The sequence below is a fragment of the Cottoperca gobio genome, chromosome 15 (genome assembly GCF_900634415.1).
Source record: "Cottoperca gobio chromosome 15, fCotGob3.1, whole genome shotgun sequence".
Taxonomy (NCBI): domain Eukaryota; kingdom Metazoa; phylum Chordata; class Actinopteri; order Perciformes; family Bovichtidae; genus Cottoperca; species Cottoperca gobio.
This window is the reverse complement of record NC_041369.1, coordinates 4,640,991-4,667,651: the sequence shown is the minus strand read 5'-3', so window position 1 is coordinate 4,667,651 and position 26,661 is coordinate 4,640,991. Positions and strand designations below refer to the sequence as shown.

Genomic DNA, 26,661 nt, shown 5'->3' with positions numbered 1-26,661 from the left:
TGGGATGTCTCCCCTTTAATCAGACATCAGTCCTCATCGCTCCCCTGTTTCTCTGACACGACCAGCGCCGCATCTCTCCATAACCACTGGCCAATTAGAAGGGACACGGAAAAGATGAAAGCACCATTACCGTGGCCATACGTCGAACCAATTAATGTTGGGGAGCACGGACAAAAAGCGGGGGGGCGCTCCTTCTCTGCTGGCCACGGTGAAGCGAGAGCGAGAAGAGGGAACAGTCGGCGTTGTGTGCAGGCAGTGACAGGACAGACAACGGGACAGTTAATTGATCTTCATTACGTTAATTACGACTGTGATGTGGAGCGAAGAATGAAAAACGGGTCAGACTGTTCTGTGATTCTGCCTGAATGTTCCCCGTTGAGCTTACTGCTGACCTTGAGACTAGCCTGGGAAGTGATGGTGCTGCTTAAGTGAGCACATTTCCTCACCCTTCTCACTTTATAGTCTACTTAAGCCCCTGTCCCATTGGACAATTTTTTTTACTATCACCTCTTAACATCTGGTTGTTTGTCTTCAGTCGGAAAGGTTTCAATCGGCATTCATTCCCAGGACAAAGGACTCTACAGAAGTCAAGAGTATTTATTCCAGCTCCAGCTGATGGAACCATGACACCCGGGGACACGCTGATTTCGCCCCATTTCCAGTGCATACTATGACATGCATTGAAGTAAATATATAATAAATAAAATCAACAGGGATTTGAACAATCCCTGTAATTTATTAACGTACAAAACATATAATCCTCAAAGTCACCAGACTCCAGTCATTTTATCGTGTTGATAGTTGTAAATCACACTTAATTCTAAAACTCGACAAAAACAAAACTCATCTAAACCGTCTTTGGTAGTTTTTCCACAGTTCCAACAATCACCAAACTCTGGTTTGAAAGAACAAAGAAAAAGAGTGATTAAAAAAAAAAGGTTAGCACGATTGTTTACTAACCCTGTTTTCGATATGTGATACACCAGGAAAAAACAGAAAGGCTTGTCTACTACTGATCTATGGGAAAGGAGTCTATTATCTTTAGAAAGAACCTGCAAGTGTTGCTGGAAAAAGGATATACTTTCACCAAAGTGGTGGACGTACCTTCCTTCCTCATCAAACTCTATCAAACACATGGAAGGTTTCTGTAAGAATGAGTGTGTGTTGGGATGTGATTTCCAACTGTCCACTCCAGTGCACGGATGGCTGCACTGTCAGCAAGACTGGCTCTGCCCTTGCATTTGAATAAACACCATCTGAGTTGGCTGGTTGTGTATAATATCTGTCAGGAAGCTGGCACCCGGTGATCCCGGCGACTCTGACCTCTATCCCCGGGGGAGCGGCTGACGGGACATTGCGGTGACAGGGTGTCTTCCCTGTCGATCGGCCGCGCTGATACGCCTTACACCCTTCTTCAGCTCCGCACTGCTCGCAACTCAAACGGCTCGCCGCTCTGCCCTATGCATTGGAAATGAGCTGGGGCTGCCTTACAGGATGCAATGAATAGTTGCGAGAATAGGGTAAACACAAGCTACGGCGATGGCTGTCACAAAGATTGATGGTTGACTGGAATTTTTGTTGTCATCTTGTCAGTACTATAAACTTTTCCTTGCTGAATAATTGAGTCCTTCAATTGAGGAGTCGTGTCAATCTGTTTTAAGTTCACACACACATGCACTCGTGCATTCGGGAGTGTATCTCAATGTCTGATAGCTGTAAATCAGAGAGTCGTGTGGATAAAAGAAAGCTGAGGTTGAACAATTCGAGTTGATGTACGACATGCAAATGAATTGGATTCAATAGAAAGACTGCAAGTGAGTTCATTGATCAACACATTGCAAACAAACCTTTTAGCATTTGTTTGGTTTTAGTTAGCTAAATCCTAATTATATTACACTATATTCTTTCACGTTTCAGCTCATCACATCTGTTGTCAAAACTGTTGTGGAAAGTTGTGCGTATTTAGTCTAACAAATGGCATAAAACAGGGAGAAATAACCCAAAATGGCAAGAGGATATCTTGCAAATCCTTCCTTAGTCTGACCAACAGTCCAAAAGTTGATAGAGATATAAAACAGAAAAGCAACAAAGCTCCATATTCATTTGAGAAGCAGGAATGAGAATATTTGCTAAATAAATGGCTTAAGTGATTAAATGATCATCAAAATGATTGGCAATTAATGTTGTGTCAATAGAACATTCAAGAACATTTTGTGGGATATTTATTGACGTACTAAATCAGAAATAAATACCCATTGTGACTTGATTGATAAACACATTTCAAACAGACATGCAATCTTGTCCGATTCTGGTCTTCGGTTTGCCATATCAATTAGCTACATTCTTATTATCTTACATGATAATCACACTCCCTCAATTGTTTCTCTCTTCATGGTGAATGTAGAAGTAAGTGCCATCTGGCCCCCCTGCCTCCAAGCTCATCACACTTATTGTCACGACTGATGGAACACATATAGAAAACGACTCTGCATGGCTAAAAATATCTCATTCGCCACGACTAAAGGTCGGACATAGGTTACCAATTATGACAGCCCATCTTAAAGTGACAAGTTATTTGCTTTAGCTTATCATTATGAAGTAAATGTTTTGGCTATAGGATAATGAAACCATCTATGTTTAGATTAGGTCCCTATAAGCCTCACTTTCATAATGCAATTTTGTCTCCTGGGAATATGGAGGCCGAATTAACCGCACACAAAGGGAGAAGTTAGCGCTTAAGTTGCGCCTATACTTCTGAAAGTAACTAAACAATAACACAGCGGCTCCGTAGTCTGAAGCAAGACGGCAAACTCTCTATTGCTCCCACATTGTCAACGACAGCCCATTCTTACCTTTCTTAATAAAAGCCCTGGACATATACACTGCATCTCTGCATCACTGCTTACCAAATAGCATTTATCTAAGAGGCAAATTGACAGAACCAGCTAACAGTAGCTATCCCATGGAATGTTAACTGTGGAGACTCTACCGGGAGAAAGAGCCCCGTCGACGTAGGAGGCAAAGAAAACGACAAGGGAGAGTGATATACTCTACTAAACTAGAAAACCGGCCTACTATCGGGTGTTTTTAACACAGCACTGAGAACGAGGTTGCTAGTTCAAATTTGGATTCTTATAGTTTCTAAACAGAAACTAATTAGCCCTTGCATTGCAGGCCAGCAAAAAGTTAATTAAATTGCATAAGTTATGGTGTAAACAGATTTTCTCTGCTTTGCTGTGTGCCTTTATATCATTGTGTAAGGTAAGATATGGTTAATTTAATTTGAAAATGTGTAAATGAACCTTAAACTCCCCAATGCAATTACCTTTACGGTAAGAAGGTTACGCTTTCATATACTGAACATTAAAATGGATTGCATTCCTTCGACATGCTCTGATGTAGTGATGTAGATGTTGCATTCATTTGTGAGTGTACGTGTGTGATGGAGCATTGCACTGCATCCAGCACGCCAAACCCCGCCCACCTTCCACTAAGCACTGTGCTATAATTAAAATGTTGTTGTCACTCCAGTATCAACTTTCTACTTCCTCAGAGTGGAAACATATATTGCTTCGACGTTTTGTCATTCTGTGTTATTGCAACACGCCAGCCCAAATCTTTCGAAAAACCTATGAGGACCAAAGCTTTGGCAGTAATTCACTTTCCAGACTAAGTGCACACTCAGAGGGGAGATGAAGCAAGTCTCACCTGATAGGATAAACTCAGTGGAAAACACTGATCAGATGGCCTTTGCCTCTCTCTCTCGCTCTCACACTCTCTCTCTCTCACCCTCTCTCCCTCTCTCTCCGTCTCTCTCTCTCTCTCTCTCTCTCTCTCTCCGTCTCTCTCTCTCATTCCCTCTCTCTCTCTCTCTCCCCTCTATCTCTCTATCTCCCTATCTCTGTCTCCCTCTCTCTCTCCCTCTCTCTCCCTCTCTCTGTCTCTCTCGCTCTCCGTCTCTCTCTCTCTCTCTCTCCGTCTCTATCTCTCTCTCCATCTCTCTCTCTCTCTCTCTCTCCTCTCTCTCTCTCTCCCTCTCTCTCTCTCACTCCCTCTCTCCATCTCTCTCTCTCCCTCTCTCCCTCTCTCTCTCCCTCTCTCTGTCTCTCTCTCTCTCACTCCCTCTCTCTCACTCCCTCTCTCTCTCTCTCTCTCGGTGCATGCTGGGAGTTTGGTTGTGTGAGTGAGACGCTGAGCAGGTGCTAATTCGATACTTTCTTTTTCTTACTTTATTTAATAATGGGTTTTGATTTAACTTAGTTCATTGGTGACAGTTTGATTTAGTTTACTTTTTGGTGCGTTTGGGTGGATAGTCGGGGTGCTCTTGGGTGTTTTTCTCCTGCCGGTGTTCTGCCGGCCGGCGTCTGACGTCATGGCAAATGGAGACTATACCAAGCTAACGAGGAAGCACGGGATCAAAATATCAGCCGGCTTCCCGTGTAGCGTTGAGGAGATCGGGTTAGCTGTGGGAGACAAGGTCAGACATGGCAGTGTGAAGTCTCTGGCGCGGATGAACGGGGCTGTTGTCATCTTCCTGGACCAGGTGGAGCGGGTGCACCGCGTCATCGAGACAGGTATTACGGTGAGCGGAGTGTTTGTGCAGGTGATGCCACTCACTCTGCCCGCAACCAAAGTGGTAATATCTAATGTCCCTCCGTTCATAACCGATGAGTTTCTCAGCAGAGAACTATCCAGACACGGGAAAGTTGTTTCCCCGGTAAAAAAGATTCTGTCTGGATGTAAGTCTCAGTTGCTGAAGCACGTAGTGTCTCACCGAAGACAGCTGTATATGATACTGAATAACCGAGATGCGGAGCTCAACCTCCGCTTCCACGTTAAAGTAGATGATTATGAATACGTGTTATTTGCAACTTCATCGGTCATGAAATGTTTTGGTTGCGGGGAGGAGGGACACACCGCGAGAGCCTGTCCGAAGCGTGGGGGTCCAGCTCCGCCTGATCCTGGAGGAGCGGCTGCCGCTCCCCCGGCGGGGGGCTCTTCGCCGGGAGAAGCCGCGGCTTCGGAGGAGGGCTCTCCAGGACGCGCAGCTGCTGTGTCCAGCTTTGTACACGGGATAGGTGGTGTTAATTCACTTGGTGTGGTGGAAAAAAATGGGGAAAAAAAAACAAAAAAAACAGGGAGAGGAAGTGCAGGGGGTGTCAGGTGGTATGGGAGGAGAAGAGGTAGAGGAGATAGGTGCTGTAGAAGAGATGGGTGGTGGGGAAGAGGTAGGTGGTACAGAGGAGGTTGGTGAGATGAGAGTAGAAGATTTAAAGGAGGTAAGTGATGTAGCAAAAGAGGGGGGGATGCAGAGGAGGTGAGTGTAGTAGGAGTAGGAGAGGTAAAGGAGGCAAGTGAGGCAGAGGAGGTGAGTGAGGTAAGGACAGAAGAGGAAAAGGAAGCGGGCGATGTAGTGGAGGAAATGGGTGGTGTAGAAGGAGAGAGGACAGGAAAAATACAGGTTCCGTGGAGTGAGCAGGTAGAAGAGGCAGAGATGGAGGAAGAGGTTAAAAAAACAAAACCTGCCACAAAACGGAAAAAGAAAAGTCAGAGTGCATCCAGTGATGCCAAGAATAGTAAAGTCGGGGAGGAAGGACAGACAAGCAGGGACAGGCAGAAGACAGTGCTAGTGAAGAGGAGTGTGTGTCAGACAGCAGCGACATCCCTGGTTTTACTCTGACCAACAGCCAGAAAACAAAAATGTACTCAGTTGAAATGTTGAAAGTTTTCCTCCAACACACAAAAAACCAACACGGAGTAAAAGTGGAGGATTATTTTCCGGATTTACTCGTTTTTATTAGCTCAAGCAGATTCCATATGAGCCAAAAAGAGTCTGGCCTCATTGAGCAGGAGGTTTATAGATTAAAAAAACTGGTGCTTAAAGTAAAAAAACAAATAAACAGTGATGATGGGGGTCTTAATTTATTTGTTTTTATTTTTTCTTATTTTAACATGTCAGCCATGGATACTTTTAAAGTGGGTGTTTTAAATGTGAACGGAGCCAGAGTTTTTAAAAAAAGGACACAAATTTATGAAACTGCAAAATTAAAACACATTGATGTCCTTTTTTTACAGGAGACGCACAGCGACGGCTCTAACGAGATAGACTGGAGGAGGGAGTGGGAAGGGGAAGTCATTTTAAGCCACAACACATCTCTTAGTGGAGGAGTGGGCTTCCTCTTCTCCAAATCTTTTACTCCAGTCTCACTGGAGGTCGAGCATTTTATCGAGGGGAGGTTGCTTTTAGTAAAAGCCCGGTTTGACCTTTTTAATGCTGTTTTTATAAATGTGTATGCCCCAACAATCGGTGCAGAGAGGAAGTTGTTTTTACAAAAAATTAATGATGTTTTAAATAGCTGTGCCTCGGAGGATTTTTTATTCTTGGGGGGGGATTTTAACTGTACAGAAAATGCTTTTTTAGATCGGAACCACGCAGAGCCGCATCCAGCGTCCCAGCATGTTCTGAGGCAGCTGGTCCGCTCTCATGGTCTGGTGGATGTATGGAGGAGGATGAACGCAGAGGCTAAACAATACACATGGTCCCACTGCAGAGGGAATAGGATTTCCTCTGCCAGGTTAGATCGTATTTATTGTTTTAAACATCATTTTAACATTTTTAAAATGTGTAATATTATACCTGTTGGTTTTACCGATCACTCTTTGCTTTTATGTAATGTTTTTATAAGAAATGTGTTGCCAAGAAGCGCATACTGGCACTTTAACTCAGTTTTAACATTTGATAAAAATTTTAGAGAAGCTTTTATTTATTTCTGGAGTGTTTTTAGGCAAAGGAAGAGTGATTTTAACAGTCTTAGGCAGTGGTGGGACCATGGTAAGACTGAAATTAAAATGCTTTGTCAGCAGCACACCCTCAATGTCACACATGACATCACCAGATCTATGAAAGACCTGGAGGGTGATATAGTGGAACTAGAACAAATAAGTGAGTCCACAGGAGATCGAGGATATATTGAAATCCTCAAAGTAAAAAAAATGGCATTAGCCGACCTGCTAGACGTTAAAGTCCAGGGCGCACTGGTCCGGTCCCGGTTCCAAAACGCCACCGAAATGGATGCTCCATCCAGTTTCTTCTTCGGCCTGGAGAAGAAGAACGGACAGAAGAGGGTAATCCACTCACTGCTCTCAGTCACAGGGCAAGAGATAACGGAACCAAGCCAGATCAGAACACGGGCTGTGAGTTTTTATTCCTCCCTATACTCGAGTGAGTACGAGGGGGAGGAAACGTTTTTAGAGGGGTTTTTAGGGGGACTACCTCAGGTAGCAGAGCAAACCAACTCACAGCTGGAGGGGCCGTTGACCACACGGGAGCTACAGGCTGCTCTGCAAAAAATGCAAGGACGGCGGGCTCCCGGCATCGACGGCCTCACTGTTGAGTTTTTTAAAGCATATTGGGACATTTTAGCAACAGATCTTTTAGATGTTTTTAACGAGAGTCTGGCCTCTGGTTCCATGCCGATGTCCTGCCGCAGGGCCGTGATAACGCTCCTGCCCAAGAAAGGAAACCTGCAGGACATCGGAAACTGGCGCCCTGTGTCTTTGCTGTGTGTGGATTACAAGCTTCTGTCCAAAGCTCTGGCCACCAGGCTGGGGGGGGCTATGGAGCAGGTCATCCACCGGGACCAGACCTACTGTGTGCCCGGCAGGTCCATGGTAGACAATGTCTACCTAATTCGAGATGTTTTGGAGGTCTCCAGCTCATTGGGCTGTGATACTGGTCTGATTTCTCTAGACCAGGAAAAGGCTTTTGACCGCGTTGAACACAACTTCCTCTGGAAAGTAATGGAGAAGTTTGGGTTCAGCGCTGGTTTCATAGGCAAGATCAAGGTGTTGTACAGTGAAGTTGAGAGTGTGCTGAAGTTTAATGGTACTCTGTGTGCTCCTTTTAGAGTGTGTAGAGGGGTCCGGCAGGGCTGTGCTCTGTCGGGGATGCTCTATGCGCTCTCCCTGGAACCTCTCCTCTGCAAAATACGCTCCAGCCTACAAGGTCTGGTTTTACCTGGTTTTAATAGCAGATTTGTTTTATCCGCATACGCAGATGATATTATTGTTTTTATAAAAAGCCAGAGAGATGCGGACATTTTAACAGATATAGTAGATAGTTTTAGTGTAACATCGGCAGCGAAGGTAAATTGGAAGAAAAGTGAGGCCCTCGCTGTCGGGGAGTGGCGTGGCGGTCTCCCAGTTCTTCCCCAGAGCCTCACCTGGAGAACTGACGGCCTGAAATATCTCGGAGTATTTGTAGGAAAAGAATTTATTGTCCAGAAGAACTGGGAGAACGTCACAGAAAAGATTCAGGGAAAGCTTTCCAAGTGGAAGTGGCTGCTCCCTCAGATGTCTTTTAAAGGTAGGGTTTTGGTTTTAAACAACCTTGTAGCATCCCAATTGTGGCACCGTCTGACCTGTGTAGACCCTCCCTCAGGCCTTTTAGCAAAACTGCAGAAAGAAATGGTAGATTTTTTTTGGGATGGTCTACACTGGGTGCCACAGGGGGTGCTGTTTTTATCCAGAGAGGAGGGGGGACAGGGCCTTGTCCACCTGGCCAGCCGAACAGCCACTTTTAGACTTCAGTTTGTACAAAAATATCTTACCGGCCCGGCTGATTTGGTGTGGAGAGATGTGACCAGCTGCATTCTCAGACGTGTAAATAACCTGGGGCTGGATGCTGCTCTGTTTTTAACTGATTCTAATTTTTTAAGTTAAATGGGCTGCCTCCATTTTATCAGGGTGTTTTTAAGTCTTGGGCCCTTTTTAATCATAAAAGGTGTCCAATGTCGGACTCTCTGCACTGGTTGTTGAAGGAGCCTTTAATTTACAGAGCCAGGCTGGACGTCAGCAGCAGCAGCACACCCAGCCTGATGGTGGCGCTCTGCAGGTCCAGAACCCTGTGCCTGCAGCAACTGGTGGATGCAGTGGGGCCGGCGCTGAGTGATGCCCGAGCCCTGGGCTTGCTGCTGGGTCTGACCTCCGTTCGAGTGGCTGAGAGGATTCTGGAGCTGTGGAGCCAGAGGCTATCGGGGAAGGAAAGGAGCCAGATAAAAGACTACAGTGACGGGAAGGCTTCTCCAGACCCAGCAGACCCTTTTCCAGAGATCAACCTGAGCCCAGGGCTGGGAGAACTGACCGGTCCCCTGCTCAAGGTCATTAACCCGGCAGGACTGACGCTGCACAGAGCCGACAAAAAGACTCTATATATGAACTGCGTCAAAAGCATCCACAAGAAAGGCCTGTGCAGCAGACCCTCCACTGTGTGGAGCAACAGACTGGGTTCAGGAAGTGGACCAAGCCCACAGTGGGGGTCTTTTTACAAACCTCCCCTCAAAAAGCGGACAGCCGACCTCCAGTGGAGGATTTTACATGGTGCTGTCGCTTGTAACGCTTTTATCGCCGTTATTAATCCCGCTGTTTTTAACAAATGCCCTTTCTGCAACCTACGTGAGACTGTATTCCATGTTTTTACTGAGTGTAAGAGACTCACAGAGTTCTTCTCTCTTTTAACATTTGTTTTTAGTCTTTTTAACGTAGTTTTTACCGAGAGTGTTTTTATCATGGGAGCTGCCTACAAAAAAGACAACAAAGAAAAGTGGCAGCTCCTAAATTTCCTCTCGGGAGAGGCAAAAATGGCCATATACATTAGCAGGAAAAACAGAGTTGAGAACAGAGAGGGGCAGGAGGCCAAGACAGTGTGGCTGTGCAATATCAGGGCAAGACTCTGGCTCGATTTTAGGTTTCACAAACATACCGGGGATCTCGACACTTTTAAAGAACGTTGGTGTTTTAAAAATATTATCTGCACTGTGAACAATGAATGTTTACACTTTGCACAGGTTTTTATGGATAATTTTTATATATTTATAGAGTTTGTTATTATAAATGTATATTTTTTGATATGATAAATGATTTTCGTTACACTTTATGAGTAAACTGTTTGTTTTAAGCATATGTAAATAAAGTGTTTTGAAAAATCAAAAAAAAAAATCAGATTTTAGAAGAAGGAGAGAGAGAGAGAGAAAAAAAAAGAGAGTAGAGAAGGAATAAGGAAAGAGAGAAGAGAGAGAGAGAGGAAGAGAGAAGAAAAGGAAGAGAAGGAGGAGGAGGAGAAGAAAAGAGGAGAAAGAGAGAAAGGGAAGAGAGGGAGAAAGAAAGGGGGAGAGAGGAGAGAGAGAAAGAAAAGGAGAGAGAAGAAAGAGAGAGGAGAGAAAGAGAGAGAGAAGAGAGAGAGAAGGAGGAGAGAGAAGAGAAGAGAGAAGAGAGAGAGAGAAAGAGAGAAAAAGAGAAAAAGAGAGAAGGGGGAGAGAGGAACGAGAAAGAGCCAGAGCTCGAAAGAGAGAGAGAAAGAACAGAGAGAGAGAAAGAGAGAGAGAGAGAGAGAAAGAGAGAGAGAAAGAGAGAAGGAGAGAGAGAGAGAGGAGAAAAAAAAGAGAGAGAGAGGAGAAGAGAGAGGGAGAGAGAGGGAGAGAGAGACAGCGAGAGGAGAGAGAAGAGAGAGAGAAAGCAGAAAGGAGAGAGAGAAAAAAGAAAGAGAGGGGAGAAAGAAAGAGAGAGAGAGAAAGAAAGAGAGAAGGAGAAAAGAAAGAGAGAGAGAAAGAGAGAGAGAAGGAGGGAGAGAGAAGAAATAGATCTAATCTCAGTCTGGTCTATAGATCCTCGTAGACTCGATCTAGAGAAAGATCGATAGAGAGTTCTAGTCATATAAAATAAATACGAGAAGTTCAAACATAGCACCTTCTTATCAATATCTCTTCCTTCTTCTCTCTTCTCTCCCTCTCTAGGTTGTCTCTCTCTCTCTCCCTCTCCTATCTCTCTCACTCACATCTCTCTCTCACTCCCCTCTCTCTCTCTCTCTCTCTCTCCCTCTCTCTCTCTCTCTGTCTCACTCTCTCTCTCTGTCTCCCTCTCTCTCTCTCACTCCCTCTCTCGCTCTCTCTCTATGTCTCCCTCTGTCTCTGTCTCTCTCTCTCTCTCTCTCCCTCCTTCACTTTCTCTCTCTCTCTCTCTCTCTCTCTCTCTCTCTCTCTCTCTCTCTCCTCAATCAGTTAAAGAGGAGTAGTTTGTGCTTTTACATGTTCTCTAGCAGTAACTTGCAGTAGAAAGTATCTTGTGTCCTCCCTCAGAGCAGCTTGGTTTAAGAGCTATGAATCGTCTACTGTGAATCCCTCAAATTGTTCAGCCTCTTTGTTGTTCTATTCTGTCAGGCTGTCAGTACTACCATGGAGCCCACAGTGTCACTAACTGCACTCCCTGAATAAATATTATTTTAAAATTGAACAATTGAACAAGTGATTTCAGAGAGAAGCAGACAGAAGGGTCTACAAGATGTGTTTGAAGGATATATCCAGGATGTGAAAACTGACCCAGCTGTGAAAACGGAACTATAGAAGCTAAAGCCGAACATTACGGATTACAGTGTAAAAGTGAACCGTGATGACATTAAGTTAAGTAGCAACACAGTTTGTGTCAAGCAGGGGTAAATCTATATTCATTGTTACACTCATTAAAACTAAGTAAAAGCAGCATGTGTTCATTCTACCTTCAGGAGCTAGCGTAGCATAGAAGTGCTAGTTAATGATTTGCTGTACTCTGCTAATGTTCCACAGGTTTTCTTTCGTGCCCGAGGCAAACAGTTAACGAAGGATCAATCCTGCAAAGCTTAATTAAGAATAGCAACAAGTGCAGACAAGCTTGGATAAGAACAACGCGGCTGTGCAAGTTGTTGTAAATTCTACTCCAGCTCTACTTTACAGCAGCTCTACTTTTTAAATCTCAACAGCACAATTTAGACAAAACAGCAAAAGTGCCTGTGTTTGAAAATAATGTTACAACAGCAACATAAAGGTCCCTTCCACACAAACTGAAATGCCTCTTGCCCGTTTCAAAGAATTTGCTATTCGGCATTTTCACACAGGTCATAATGCTATTTGCTGACAGTGGTAGCCATGGTGATTTATAAACACCTTTTAAGTTATAATCAAATCAAAATCCACTATCAAATTCCAAACACATATCCTCAACAAAACAATTTGGATGAATATTGTGCTTCCATTATCTATGCGTCTATATCTTTTGCTTCTTTAGCTTTAACTTGGGAACATTTATACGTATTGCACAACAGAAGTGCTACAGAGGTCATTTCAATATATTGATGTTTTGATACCTTCTCTCTGCTGTGTAAACTTATTATAATTGGAGAACATTGCAACTAAAACATTCAAACTTTCAAGCCTACAGTGGAGGAGAATGTGACACTAAATGTCTGCATTTTGCAGCTTTAAGTAGTCAAAATTGCAAATTGCAAGAAATATGTGAGTGTTTTAAGCTATTTCATTACATTAAATATCATGAGTAGGCTCTTGTCTCACTGCTAGCATAAATCTAAAAGCAAATTCTTAACTGCCTTTTTGCAGGTTATAAGCTGGTTGACCGACCGTGTTGCATTAAGTACCTTGTTTTTGTCGTACAGGGCGTGGTTGTCCAGAAGCATCCGTCTCTCCGCTCGAGCGAACCTCCGCAGGTCTCTCTGAAACTGCTGTGGAAGAAAATAATCAATAGTGTGAAAACAAATATCTGTTATACTTATGTGTTGTCATGGCATTGAAAGGAAATATAGACGCCTGGATTCATTCTTTCTTCCTGAAGAGATTTGTACCTATTTTTCCTGTAACAAAGAAGGTATTTCAAATCCGACATTTTTATATAATAGTGTACACTTTGTATTGACTTTTGTTATATCTTTCAAATTTGTTTTCAGGTGTTTGAAATGTATGTCTCCTGAGAGCCACACTACCAAAGACTAAACACTACCTGGACTGTGTTTTCAAGCAACATTGTATTACATGATGGTGGCACACAAGGAATCATTGATCATAAAAGACAGTGACTTCTACACTGTTCTTTTGTTTTTACCGAAGGATTCCACCTGCAGCTACTGCTCACTGTCATTCAGTTGGAACAATCCTTCCTACCCTTGAGCCGGTCCAGCCCATGAGAGCAAACGCGTAACGATCCAAAGGCGGGGATACCAAGTCCACGCGCACTGCCCTCCAGCCCCTGCTGTCCCCCTCGACACTGTGGAGACCTCCCTCCACTTGGCTGCTCTCCAGCCGCAGGATCAGGAAGCACTTTGAAAAGTTGTCCATGGCCTTAAATCTGTGGTTTGGAAGCTTCGCCATATCAAAGGTGGAGGCCTGGTAGTCACAGTAAAGCAGAAGGCCCTGGTGAAGAAATAAAAAATGTAATTCCGCCTCCAGACACGTCTTAAAGTATGTGAATATACCTTGCTATGATTTATATGTTATTTAACATAGTGTTATAACATAAAAAGTAAAATAATTTGTCTCCCTCTGATAAATTCTGGATCTGGTGTGCATCAATTTAGTGGCGCAGAGCTCAGCTCATAGCCATAGCCATAGTTTCAGCATTTGGAATATTTTCTCTGTTAGAGGAAACATCGAGATGTAGCCGTACATGTTTGACTCTGATAAGGAGTCTGTTGTGCACCAAAATAGGTGTGTAGCAGTTGACAAAATGGTAATTGTAGTTTGCATCTTTTATTTGCTTATGTTGTTTGTTATATTCGTTAAGAGCTCACTGTGTTACGCTGGGGTGCGTTGTTGAACGCTGATGTTTTGAGCATGTTCAAAATTACCGGACGTACCCGACATGTGCTTCATAAGATATGCAGACGTTACGTTACGTTAGACATACGTGAATACGGAATATGTAGTTGAATATTTACCTACGTAAATATAGTACGTACATATAGTATGTAAATACCTACGTGAATATCTACGTGACTACGTTAGAGGTACATTAGATATAGGCTACGTTGGCTGACGGTGAATCCTACAGCCAACTTATTGATAACGAATGGATACCCTATTCCTACCCTCAGTTAACATTATGCCTAACGACGGAGTAACTTATTAAACGTGTTTCTACAGTACAGCTAACGTTCAGCATGTTAGCCGTTCTCCAGCATCAGCATGACGTGAACCAAATGGCACTTTTCAAGCTCTGTGACAAGCGACACAAGTGACAAGCTATCAATGTTTGACATACCTATAATAATTTGTTATGTATTCGTTATGTATGCATCAGCTACAACACCGCTGTAGAAAAGTTGCACGTATTTGGACTCTGACAAATGTTTTGCTAATTTTCATATACGCCGGCATATGTTTCTGTCATACGGATATGTGTGACAGGGCCTTTAGCTTGTAACTGGCAGTGGCTGACACAGTAATGTTGTGAAACATACAATAATATCTGGTAGGATTTTTGGTAGATATGGAAGAAAGATCCAGAGTCTGGTTTACATCCAAAAACCGCACCCTCTACTATGTTTACTGTCAAAACTTTCACTATGCTAATGCTAACTCTCCTCTCTGTGCTGGAGGTTTAGCTTTCTTTGCCGGTGTTGCGTTAAAAACTATTTTCCGTGTCAATATGTGTTGGTGTGTGCGTATTAGACAGCAATTGGCTGTTTGGAACTTGTGACGTACCTCATCCAGCCCGCGGTGTGTTCAGATTTTAGTGCACAGATATCAGATATCCTTCAGTAGAGAAATGAAATCTCCTCTCTAGTGACACACTTTGCAGATACAAGTCAGTATAGTCAAGGTCAGACATGTATGGGGCATAAATATAAGGGAAACACATTTTTTTAGTGGAGGGGATCTTTCAGTATTTTACCATAGATATTGGTAGAAATTTATGTTTACTGGATTTTATAGATATTTTTCTTTGTTTTTACTATATATCAGCCTCTCTGTTTGTCCAAGACATTAATAATAGTATTATTTGTAACACTCATAGCTTAAATATTAACATTAAATTAAGACAAAGTCATGCATTTGAAATTATGAAAAGGACTTATTAGCATTACGCTAGTCAAGATGAGAGGAAATCAGAAGCCTGCATGATTATCTCAGTTACTGACTGGCAGGAACCATTTAATGCTTTAATTTGTATTTTAAAAAGACTGAATTACTGGAATACTGCTCAAGGTTTAGACTTGGATCAAAAAGCAAAATTACAGTAAAATGTTTCAATTCATCACTTGATGTTACAGTATTTGTTAAGGCCCATAAGATTCACTTTTGTCCAGGCAATCAGCTTCTCTATTGTCACAGATGAGCTTCGGAAAGTTTCATGACATTAAGTCTTTCAGACATCTGCTAAAAAGTGATTAATATATTTCAGTAAAACTTTCACTGGAAGAATTGGCTGGATATTGTCGGTGTGGAAATGATTGCCAGTCTGGCAGACAAGGATGACTACTGCTCCCACCGTCTGACCTAGAATTGGGCCATTAAACACCAAAGTCACTTATTCTGTTATTTGATAGGTAGGATGAAAGTACAGCCACAGAGAAACCAAACACTTATTTGAAGCCTATTAAACCTTGGCATCGTCGTGTGGCATTATGCTGTAATCACAGAGCACCTCCCTGTCTCGGGATGCTTTAGAAGAACATTTAACACAATTAGTTTCAGTGCTGAGGTTCCTGAGGACACAGAATGCAATCCTTCTGAAATGTTATTGCTTTCCATGAGCACTGCAACTTTCCTAAAATCTTAAAACAACCAGCTGTAAAAATACGTTAAAATGCTTTAAAATAAAATACTCTGTGCATTGAGCATTGACAACTTATCAGACTGCATCTTCACCGAGCTCTTAAAACGTTGTTGACTCCATTAAAAGATGCTGAAAAAATAACAACTTGGACCACAGTTGAACCTAATTGCTGGACTCTTGTTTCCACCGTGTTCCTGTCAACACTGTCATCACTTTCAGCACACTTTAGCCAGTTGTTTGTGTATTTCCAAGCTCATACTGTATGGTCACAAAGTCATTGATGTTGAAAAAGTATCCTTGCAAGATGTTGCAGTACATAAAAAAAATACATGAATGAAATCTGCTTAGTGATTAAATCACGACATGTCAACTTGATTGGTTAAATTAAGCTTTTAAAAAAAGCCTGTAACTTTTGTCTTAGCTTTTGGAGTTAGCCATAGAGCAATACAAGTAAAAGGACATGGGCCAGTGTTAACATCTGCTCAGACTTGTCATCAGTCTTATTTGAGCCCAGAGTGGTGGGGGAAAAAAGGAGATGGCTAAACATCCAATAGAGAGATGAGCCTCCAGTCAGCCATAGTAGATGAATCCCATTCCTTGATAAATGGTTCCACTCCTTAGATAATGGAAATCGCTGGCAAGTAAGATGTCATTGTGTTGAAGAGAAGAGCAGAGAGGGTCACTGATGAGAAACAAAGCTTTAAGTGTAGAAAATAGTGAAATGGAGTGAGTGTGAGAGAGTTGCAGAATAAAGTGTTCAACCTCTAGGAGAAAGGGAGAAATAGGTGGATGAGTGGATAGTGGGAAAGACAGGTAGGAGAGAGGAAGAAGACAGAGAGTCTGTGAATTGATTTCCTACGAGCCTCGGCCTGGCTGGCTGCGCCTCTCTCTGGATGCAGGAGTGTTAAGGCGATTAAAATTACAAATTGTCAATTTAATTCCTGTGCCCAGCGTAATTGTTAGGATACTAGTCTCCTCTCACTGACCATAAATCGGCCGCACTCTCCTTAAAGAGCAATAATTGGGGAAGCGAGTGCAGCGAGCGGCCAATCTGTCCGTCCAGCCAATGACTGAGGTTAATCACAAAGCATTAAACACCTAGTCAGCATAGTCAGCATAGCCTGAATAGCCGCTGATAAACAACCCCACCGCCGAACTGCATAAGATATCAGATGAGGACCGCACTTTCCAGAGGGCACCGAGAAATCCAAGGTGGTGACGGTGAAAACCTTGAGTGACACGCAGGAAGCAGATCTCAAAGAATCCCCAAGCCTCCTCCTCACTTTTCCACCTCTAATTATCTTCAGGGGGCGGACTCGTTTGTCGCGCAATTGCAGGCAAAAGTTCCTGATGTCAGCCTCTGCTGCACCCCTGGACCGCACCACTTCTGCAATTAAAGATAACTATTCACCTTCCAATAATAGGCAGGGACACGGCTCTCTTAAAGTTCCCTTTACGTTCAGTAATAGCTTAGCTGAAGGCAGTGACAGTTCCCACTTAGATAATGAGGCCAGAATGGCAGCATAAAAGCACTTAAACACTGACTAATCTGAAATTAAAATCCCCGCGAGCAACACTTGAGACAAGTTGTGGGAGAAGGTCTGCAACCCATATCATGCACGAGGGCGCCAATGTAGGTCACGTCTTATTTTAGCAGATATTTCGGTCCCTCCTGGCAGAGTATTTCTTTAAGCCTTGAATCATTTTGATGCCTTTAGAGAAAAGTATTAATGAGTTATGGTGACAGTTGCACAGACCAATAAGTACCTGAATACAGACGCCCTTTGTTCGATGAGGTTTGCGACCCTCCTGCCTACACACACACACACACACACACTGCAGTCGCAATGCTTTCTCTCAGATTCTCTCTTTCTGTCTGACACACACACATACACACACTCACAAATCCACCATAAAAACAGGATGTCATGAAGTTCCCCCGTCTCAGCATCGCCGGGGGCTGTTTAGCCCAATAGCAATCTGTAATCATCTCCCACGCAGCAGGTAATGTCAGCTAGCATCTGAGAGTAAGCTTATTCCAGCAGAACTGTTTACAGAGGGAATTACAGAGGAGGACAGCGGGAAGATAATCTTTCCCCCAAAGCTTCGCCTCTGAGCGCTGAAAAAATAAAAGAGTCAAGTGAACATGACTTTTGAAATTGTGATTTAAAAATAAAGCTGAGCTTTGATTATTTACGTTGGGTCTTTTCTTGAGAGGGAGTGATGAGTGCTCGCAGCAGCCAGCGCAGCCAGCGCAGCCACCTGCATCCAGAGGATGAGGGAGATGTTGTCAGGGATGCGAGGAGCTCTGATCTCATCTCGCAATCTCTCTGACTCACAGAGAGAGACTTCAAAACCTGCCTTCAAGTTGCAGATTAGCACATGTTAGCCAGGACCGTTTGAACTGTGCTTCGACTTTGATTTGGAGCTTCGACGGAATGAAAGAGCTCTGATTGCTGAAATGAAAGTACAGCGGTTTGCGTGCCTGTATGTGTGTCCTCTCAATGTCAGTCAAAGTAGCCTTTAGGCATGCTGCTCAGATTCAAAGTGACCAACTCTATGTAGAACTGCAAAATAACCTCAGCTGTATCTGGCAGCTCTGCCTGAATTGGTTATTCAAGCAAAGGGAAAACTCTCACTTCCCTAACCACATTGAGACCAAATGTAGAACGATAAAGCTTTAGCTGAATGGCATCATACTGGTGGCAGTGCACACAGAGCTCAGCCTTCAGAACGCAGCACTTATACAGTATTTAGAGACAGAGATGATAGATGGATGGAGGATGAAACATGGCCCTCTCCGTCTCTCTGTTGCAATTACCAGGGCCAAGCTGAATCTCATCTGTCTGCCTCAGAAGCTGGTGGCTGACCTTGCCTCTGCCCCCAAGTTATGCTTTCAGAATATCAGCAGGGGGGAGGGGGGCGATGATGAACCCGTTTTTACAAGGACGTTTCTAGATAGATGTATTTTTAACTCCCTGCAGGCTGAGAAGGGGCACTGAAGAGATGGGAAGGGGGTGCAGGGACTGCCCGCGATATTAGGCCTGAGTGAAGACACGTGGGCCCCCGGGGGCTTGATTGCAGATGACAAGGTTACACGACTTAGAGTCAACCTCTGCTACCTCTACTTAATCATTGTCTCTTGTGTCCTCGTCCCTGCAGACCGGTCCCCCTCTGCATCCCTTTTCCATTTAGCCTGCTGAAAAGAAAGCGTCTGGTCGTATCACGTTGTTATCCTAAAGCCCTTTTAACACCTGTGATGCCCACATAATTCACCGTTTCACATGCTTTCTACCTCCTCATCCCCCGCACATTCACACGTACTTTCGTACTTGCACCTAGTTCCCTCGACCTATAGTAAACGTAAGCGGCAGCAGGAGGTGAGAGCGCCCTGCAATAGTGTACAGTAAGTAGGAGGTAATTATGGTCAGGGTGTACCACTGAAGGAGCGGAGGCATGTGGAGGTGTGGATGGAAGAGGGATGTGGAATTTCATTTTAAACCCGGTGATGACAAAAAGAAGCCGACAGGTAGACTAGACTAGGCCGTGCTCTTCATCAAACACTTGTCTCCCCTTATGATCTCCAACCACGCATTTATCTGAGGGAGAAAACTGTGTCTCCCCTTTTTTTTGTACTTTACATTCTTTGTAAGTGATATTGTCCGTACTGTATTTGCATATACCTTTGGAGATCCACTTTTCTCCATTACGTTTATTAGAAAGAGATGTATTACATTCATAGTGACTTTACTTGTACAGACATGTTAACAAGGTACAACTGCTCTGAAAGAAGACATAATTATGAGATTGGCACACATCTGATCTCAAAAGATTTGTTTCATATTTTAAATTCAATATAAGATGTAACCATATGTTAATACAATACAAATATGCCATATGTACAATGATGTCCCATCCATAGAGGCCATGCAGGGATCCCTCTGTAGTGTTACTACACTGTAAGAAATGATGGGAAAATCTGCAGTTCATCTGTACAAGTTGCTTTTTAAAGTTCTGTCTACACAGGAGATTTCTAGTCATTTCTATCGTTTTAGTGGGCAAGCTGCATTGGTGGGGGAGTCTTGCTTCAGGTAATGATGAGACAGAAAGTCCAGTTAGAGCAATCGAGAAATTAAACTGAAGGCCTGTCTCACTGTTCTGTGAAAACTATGCATCTCTAAAATGTTTTATTAACTAAGAAAAACGATCTGCAGATGCACCGGTTCAAAATGAGACCATACTTTTCTATGGACGTAAGTTTTTAGGCCATGACAAAGGTCAAAATGTCTGCAACAGACGAGATGAGGCTTGTTTTTTATTGAAATGGCTATTAGAAGGAATGAGTAATTATTTAAAAATAATTATTAATTATTATATAAAGTATAATTATTGATTATTAATCAGTTTGACTTCATTTACATTAAATCACCTTAAATGGGGCACCACCTTTATAACAACTTAAAACAATAGCTAGTTAATATAGTATCATAAAGTGAACCTATAAAATATATGAGACTATGATTTAGGAACTCTGATTAATAGTTAAATGAATAACTACAGACAAAATAACCATATCAATAGCTAGTTAAGTTTTCACATTTAACAGTATAGGTTGGCAAGGTGAATATGCTTCTAAGCAGACTGCAGTGTGACCAGAGAGCCATTTGATATTGAGAGCAGCAATGGTCTCATTCAAGCAGGCCGCTACCAGCGATCCAGCGGCTATGGCGTTCACAGCCGTGATCTCCGTTATTTTCCACCCAAGGTGAAGGAGGTCAGAGGAGAAAGAGATTCCGAGGAGAAAGGGAGCGAACACATTGCTTTGTGTCTCTTTTTATCATCGCTAGTTTTACCACCCTGGTGCGAAAGGTGATATCAGGATGCAGGAAGTGATTGAGTGTTTTGACAACCGTGGAGGATCCCGGGAAATTGAGTTCCATGGCTCAACAATCATGAAAAACTATTTAAAAAGTCATCTGATTAATTTGCTAGGTACACAATATACATATTTATGACATAGAAGCAAACTAGCAGACATCTCCAGCAAAAAACACACATAACTAACATCATTTTAGCGGTGTTGCAAAGATAACAACCCAATAACCTGACGACCAAAAGATCAACTGAACAACAACTGTAGTATGCAATTTGCCATATGCCTGGCTTTTTCTGATCCCAGGGACAGGAACACTTCCAGGTAGTGAGTGGCGTAGTCACAAATGACTACAATTTAACGGTTACCAGAGGCAATTCTTTCTAAAGGCCCAATCCATACATCCATACCTATCCCCTCAAAAGGAGTTTTGAAGAATGGCAATGGCTGTCAAGGGGCTTTAGCTACTCTTTTCCCTGAAGTAATCTTGCAGGTCCCACGGGCGTTACAAAACTGGGTGTACATGTCTGGCCATGCAGAATGGTTACCAACCACGCAATGTTTTGAGAGTTGCCATGTGCTCTGCCCAAAGAATTGAATGGCCTAGTTTCCTGACTGTGTTTCTGAGTGACTGGAGGAACGCTTGTAGCAACATCACAGGACTTTGACTGGATCCAGGAGCCTTCCTCCAAATCAGCTTTAAGGGAGTTCTGACTCTCTGGGCGCTTCTCCAAACAGGTTCAGGTTCAGAGGGAATAGCGGATTTGTGACAGGGCAAGGGACTTTGTGGCTGTGGGTCTTGTACAAAATCCAACAAAGTGGAACATCTAGTCCTAAAATGATAGGATAGGGGAGCTTCTGTGCTAGGGCCACCAAGATAAGAAAAGTCTGCCCCCCTACAGTCAAGTAGACCTCTGCAGTGGCGTAAGGCTTTTTGTTGATTCTAGCCTTGTCTTTGGTCTACTGATCTTTCAGGGCTAGACTGTGCTGGACTGCACTACTGTCTGGAAACTGCTCCAGTCTACAAGAGCTACCTCATGCTGTCCATTTATGAGCACTAATGCTATGCATGCTTTCCCTTGAGTGATAGCATTTAGCCTTGTGGGTCTAGAAACAGTAGAGAGAAGAGAGCGCTTACTATTCCGAGCAGCCAGCGGGACAGGTGTACTGAATGTGGCCAAACTCATTGCAATGATAGCACCTCACCTCTGACTGAACTGGCTTTTTGGTGTGGGTGGGTCTACTGGGAGTGTATTGCCTACTGTTGGTGTTTCTACCCTGGGCATAAGCACTTCCTAGCTGACTGGAAAACTTCGGCAAGGCGGGCAGCCTCCTCAGCTGTCTTTGGATCATGTCCCCCGAATCCAAACTTCTATATATGGATTTACCATTCGTAGGAACTGTTCAAGAATCAAAAGTTCGGAAAATGCCTTTGATGGTGGCTGTCTCAGTTCTTACCCACTTGCAGAATAGGCTCTTCAGATGGACGTACAGCTCACGGGGTGTCTCACCTGGCTGGACGTCCAGAGCACGAAACCTTCGCCGATGAGTGTCAGCAATGATTTCATACTTGGCAAGAATAGCCTTTAGCGTAATCTTCTGAGTCATTAATGTCCATAAGTACATATGCACTGCATGCCTTACCCATCTCCCATTCATCGTGGGACCAATGACAGACATGGGCCATTCTAGAAAAAAACTGTTCTATATGATCTTCAGGAGACAGTGGCAAAAGCTTCAGGTCACAATGTATAGGTGAGTGTTGCTGTCATCTGGGTGACCTACGCCTGGACAAATATATTTCCTCCTGATCATCAGCATATTCTCTTCCTTCTCGGTGCCGCTCCCCATCACCATCTTGCTCACTGTGCTGCTCCTCTCTCATTTCTGTTAGCTGGGCTTGAATCTGACGAAACTGGTGCTCCAGCATTATTTTTCCTGCTGTATATCTCAAGCTGCTTGAGAGTGCATTAACGATTTCACCATGTAGGTCAGCTCCTCCAACTTGTCCCTTGTTGCCTGCCATGGACTGCTGGTCGGATGTCGACATAGCCGCACCGTCATTTGGCATCTTCCCGTTGCTCGTTTTTCTTTCCACCTCTGGTCATCTTTACCTCCTCACCTGGTCAAATCCCACTTCTGACACCACTTCTTAAACTGACCTTGAGAGCGGTTAAGACCATAAGTAAGGAGGTAGAGGCAGGATATACAGCAAAGCCCAAATATAGACATATATTTGCAAATAATAATATTCATGTCACCATTGCAGCAGCAAGGCCAACTGCCATGCCCAGTTCCTCCCTTTTTCTTGCACAAGAGCAGACTTTTATAGACGGAATCGGAGTTGCGGGCTTCCGGTGGAATGGCAATGCATGCTGGGGTGTCAAGACTAGAAAAGTGAGCACCAACTCTACAAGGGCTGCCATATTGGATTTATTCTTATTCTTATTTTATTTAGCTTATTCTTCAAACGTTTTTACATTGTATTTGGCTAGTTTTTAGTGTGTAATCATCGCTCTTCTAGTTATGGGATTTGGACACCGACATTGTGTGGTAAAAGGATGTTCAAACAGTGGGAGAAAGATAAATAAATGGGCAGAATCTCATTGTGAGCTTCACGGTTGCAAAAATTGCGACTGCAAGCCCCCATTCGAACTATTTCCATTTCCAACAGCACTAAAGAATCAAATGATAGAAGGCTAGCATGGACCAAAGCTGTAAAGAGACAGGATTACAATGGGAAGTCTTGGAAGCCCAAGAAATCTTCGCGGATTTGCAGTGAGCATTTCATGCAAGGAAAACCAATAAATGAATTCCCTGATCCTGAACTCGACCTGGGGTATGTAGTCTATCTACTTGATTTATATATTGACAAATGTTCTTTCTATATATTGAGTTTTATAATAATTAACAAACACAAGTTAGGTATATATTTATAATAGCTTACCCTGCAACACAACTGCAATAAGCACTTATGATATCGCCAGTTTTCTTGACTGCGCAGATCCATGCTGAATGTGGCGTATGGGAAACTTTCATTGAATGAGTACATTTTGCTTTCCAAAAGCAATACTCAGAATCTGCGAGAGGATTGAAAGATATTTGTTTCAACCAGCCAGAGTCAAACAGTCTAAATGCTTTGCCTTCTTTGTATTCGTTCAAAGTTCGTTTATGAAACTCGACATGGTTCCCTGGGTGGTCAGACATTAAAAATAACGTTATATTGCTGAGGTATATCGGCGGCCAAGAAGTCATGCTGTTTTCATTGACCCAGTCCATCCTGCAATGTCAAGGGATCAGGCACTGAAACGCCACTCGGCATAACCAAAAGCTTAGTCTTTTCTTTTTCTGTGATTGAAAGTCTTTCGTTAGCTGTTGGTTGCTCCTCAATGCCCATCTCTGATGCAGCAAACACCCTGGCAATAAGCTCCAGTTTTGTTCCTGAAACCTTTAAATTCCGCTTGCGGCAAATTACTTTCAAAGTTTCGACTTTCCACATCTGAACCTCATCATAAGAAATGAGTTCAGAACTCATTGTAGAGTAGTAGGTTTGTTTACAACAAGCTTGAAGAATAAGCTAAATACAATGTAAACACGTAGAGAATAAATCCAATATGGCGGCCCTTGTAGAGTTGGTGCTCACTTTTCTAGTCTTGCCACCCCAGCATGCATTGCGATTCCACCGGAAGCCCGAAACTCCGATTCCGTCTATAGCCCCCACCCTAGGTGCTACCAAGACCCAGGGGTGCTGCAGTTCCACCTAAACAATCTAAATACAAATATATACTACATAAAAAAGAACATCCATTAATCAACCCATTTATCAATGAGGCATGAAACAATTAAACAAAGCTGACAAATATAAACCTAAAATAGTCCCCACCCCCCACTCAATCCTAGTCAGCGGAACCCTCCTAGAGTGGCGTTTGTTCCCCGGGGACTCTTTTAGTTGCACACGCTGGGAGTTGGAGACAGGTTAGCACAGGTAAGTGTTTTGTACATGACATGCTGTTAATTATATATGTATGTTGACATTAAAACTAACAATAATTGCATTCAACAACTTCCACATTTATGTTTATACTTATAAACTGAGCCACGACAAGATTGCTCCAAAACAATACTATATCCACAGGTGGCACGGCCAATCCAACCACCCGGCATCTAGAACTAAGACAATAAACCATTCAATAAAAGTATTTTAAAACATAACACTTGTTTGTTTCATTGTTGCACTCATCATGTGCACTAAATGTCCTATGCAAACATATTCCACTGCTTGTCTGTGCACAGCCGAATAATACCAATGCAACACAAAAATACTTTGCCAATCATGAAGCGCAACACAAACGTCACAAAGACCGAGAGCACCTCCGTTACACGGACACTTCTAGAGCACACTGATATTTGTCACATTACTGTGGTATTAGCAGCAAATAATTTTCATCATTTGAGTACAGCCAATAATTAAACTATATGTGGAAGTAAACATAGCCTGCCATTAACATTGTCTGTCACTTTGTTTTATCTCTCTCTCTCTCTCTCACTAGGCTGACTTTCTGCTAATTTTCTCTCCACTTTAATCTGATGCCATCTGTCTGTCTCTTTGTTTCTCTTTCACATTCATCCTCTCCTTTTCTTTCCTTTTTTTTCCATTGAAGGATCCATTTTCCATTAAGGGGCCTCCAAAGCTGCCGATAGTCCTTGAAAGCCCAGCTAAAAGTTCTTAAAGTGGCCCCCTAAATTGTACCGTGTCTCTTTTACTTGATACACTCACCTTTTCCCAATCTCTTTCCATTAAAGGCAGAACCTCAGTCCACCTTTCTCTCTAAGTTTTATAAAAAAGCTGCTGACAGTTCTGAATGATGGAAAAGTGACTCTATTCCATGTCTTATTATCCAAACATACCTACTGCACTGCAGTCAGAGACACTGTAGGTCCTACAGTACAGTAAATTCTAGAAAAATCTAGAAAATCAGTGTTCTGCGGTGAGAATGAATGGGCGGTTGACTAGTGGAATAATGAGGGGTTTATCATAAATCAAAATATTGCATAAGCATGTGATTATATAGCAACAACATGCATGCATTCCATTAACGTAGCAGTAACTTTAAAAGACTGGATTTGGGTCAAGGCACAGTAACACTTTCATAGGGTTGCACCAGCTATTCATAAACCCATTACAACATTTTTGTTTGAAGCATGGCATACGGTTTTAGCAACTACTTTCTAGTTTCGAGCTAATGAAAAGGTTAAAGGGTTTGCTTGAAAATATCAACAGCGTCATCCAACCCAAGCAATCAACGTGTAAAAAGGAAGTTACCGTAGCATCTTAGTGTTATGCAAAAAAAAAATTCTGCAACAGAAATGGGCCAAACAATGTATCTTAAACAATATGACGATACATGATATATGGGCTGCGATACATTAAGCAAGGCAAGACATTGCAAAAAATTAACTTTTTTATGCAATCAGAACAGTGTTATCTGCCCAGATGACATCATTATTGAACATACTGAATGTATTCTATAATATCTTACTCTTCAATCCAAACAGGTATCAGCAAGTTAATGTTAAATTTGGCAGTTAGATCAGTTATCTGTCCCCCTTTTGACATTTTCCTGGATTCATCCAAAATTTCTCTTTTCCAACACAACATAATTTCTGTCAAATGTTGTATTTGTACTTTGTTGTTTATCCTGTACACACGACATCTATTGCACGTCTGTCCGTCCTGGGAGAGGGATCCCTCCTCAGTTGCTCTCCCTGAGGTTTCCTCCATTTTTTCCCCTTTAATTTTGGGGTTTCTTTTAGGAAGTTTTTCCTTGTGCGATGCGAGAGTCTAAGGACAGAGGGTGTCGTAACCTGTACAGTCTGTAAAGCACACTGGGACAAATGTATAATTTGTGATATTGGGCTATACAAATAAATTTGATTTGATTTGATTTGAATTTGAGTTAGCTACGCAACACATGTAAATATTTAGTGGCAAATCCTCTTTACATAAAAACTAGTTTATGTGATGCGTCCCATTTCAATCTAGTGATGTGTAAATCTCCACTAAAACACTAGAAACACATATGGCCAGCTTTAGGTTCTTGAAACTACCACTTTCAATAATTGAACTTTAAATGCAAAGTGTTCAAATACTATTGTGAACTCCTACTTATTGTAATGCAACACTTGTAACACAG

At 42.8% G+C, this 26,661-nt stretch overlaps 1 protein-coding gene across 1 annotated transcript in view; it reads right to left on the bottom strand.

The window, feature by feature from the left end:
* Positions 1-26,661, bottom strand: part of dntt (deoxynucleotidyltransferase, terminal) — an 89,418-nt gene that overhangs the window by 26,948 nt on the left and 35,809 nt on the right. Inside the window, exons 9-10 of the mRNA XM_029450187.1 lie at positions 12,981-13,229; positions 12,461-12,544 (exon numbers count right to left, since the gene is read on the bottom strand). Of these exons, the coding sequence (XP_029306047.1) occupies positions 12,461-12,544; positions 12,981-13,229 (333 nt within the window). The remainder of the gene's footprint in view (positions 1-12,460; positions 12,545-12,980; positions 13,230-26,661) is intronic.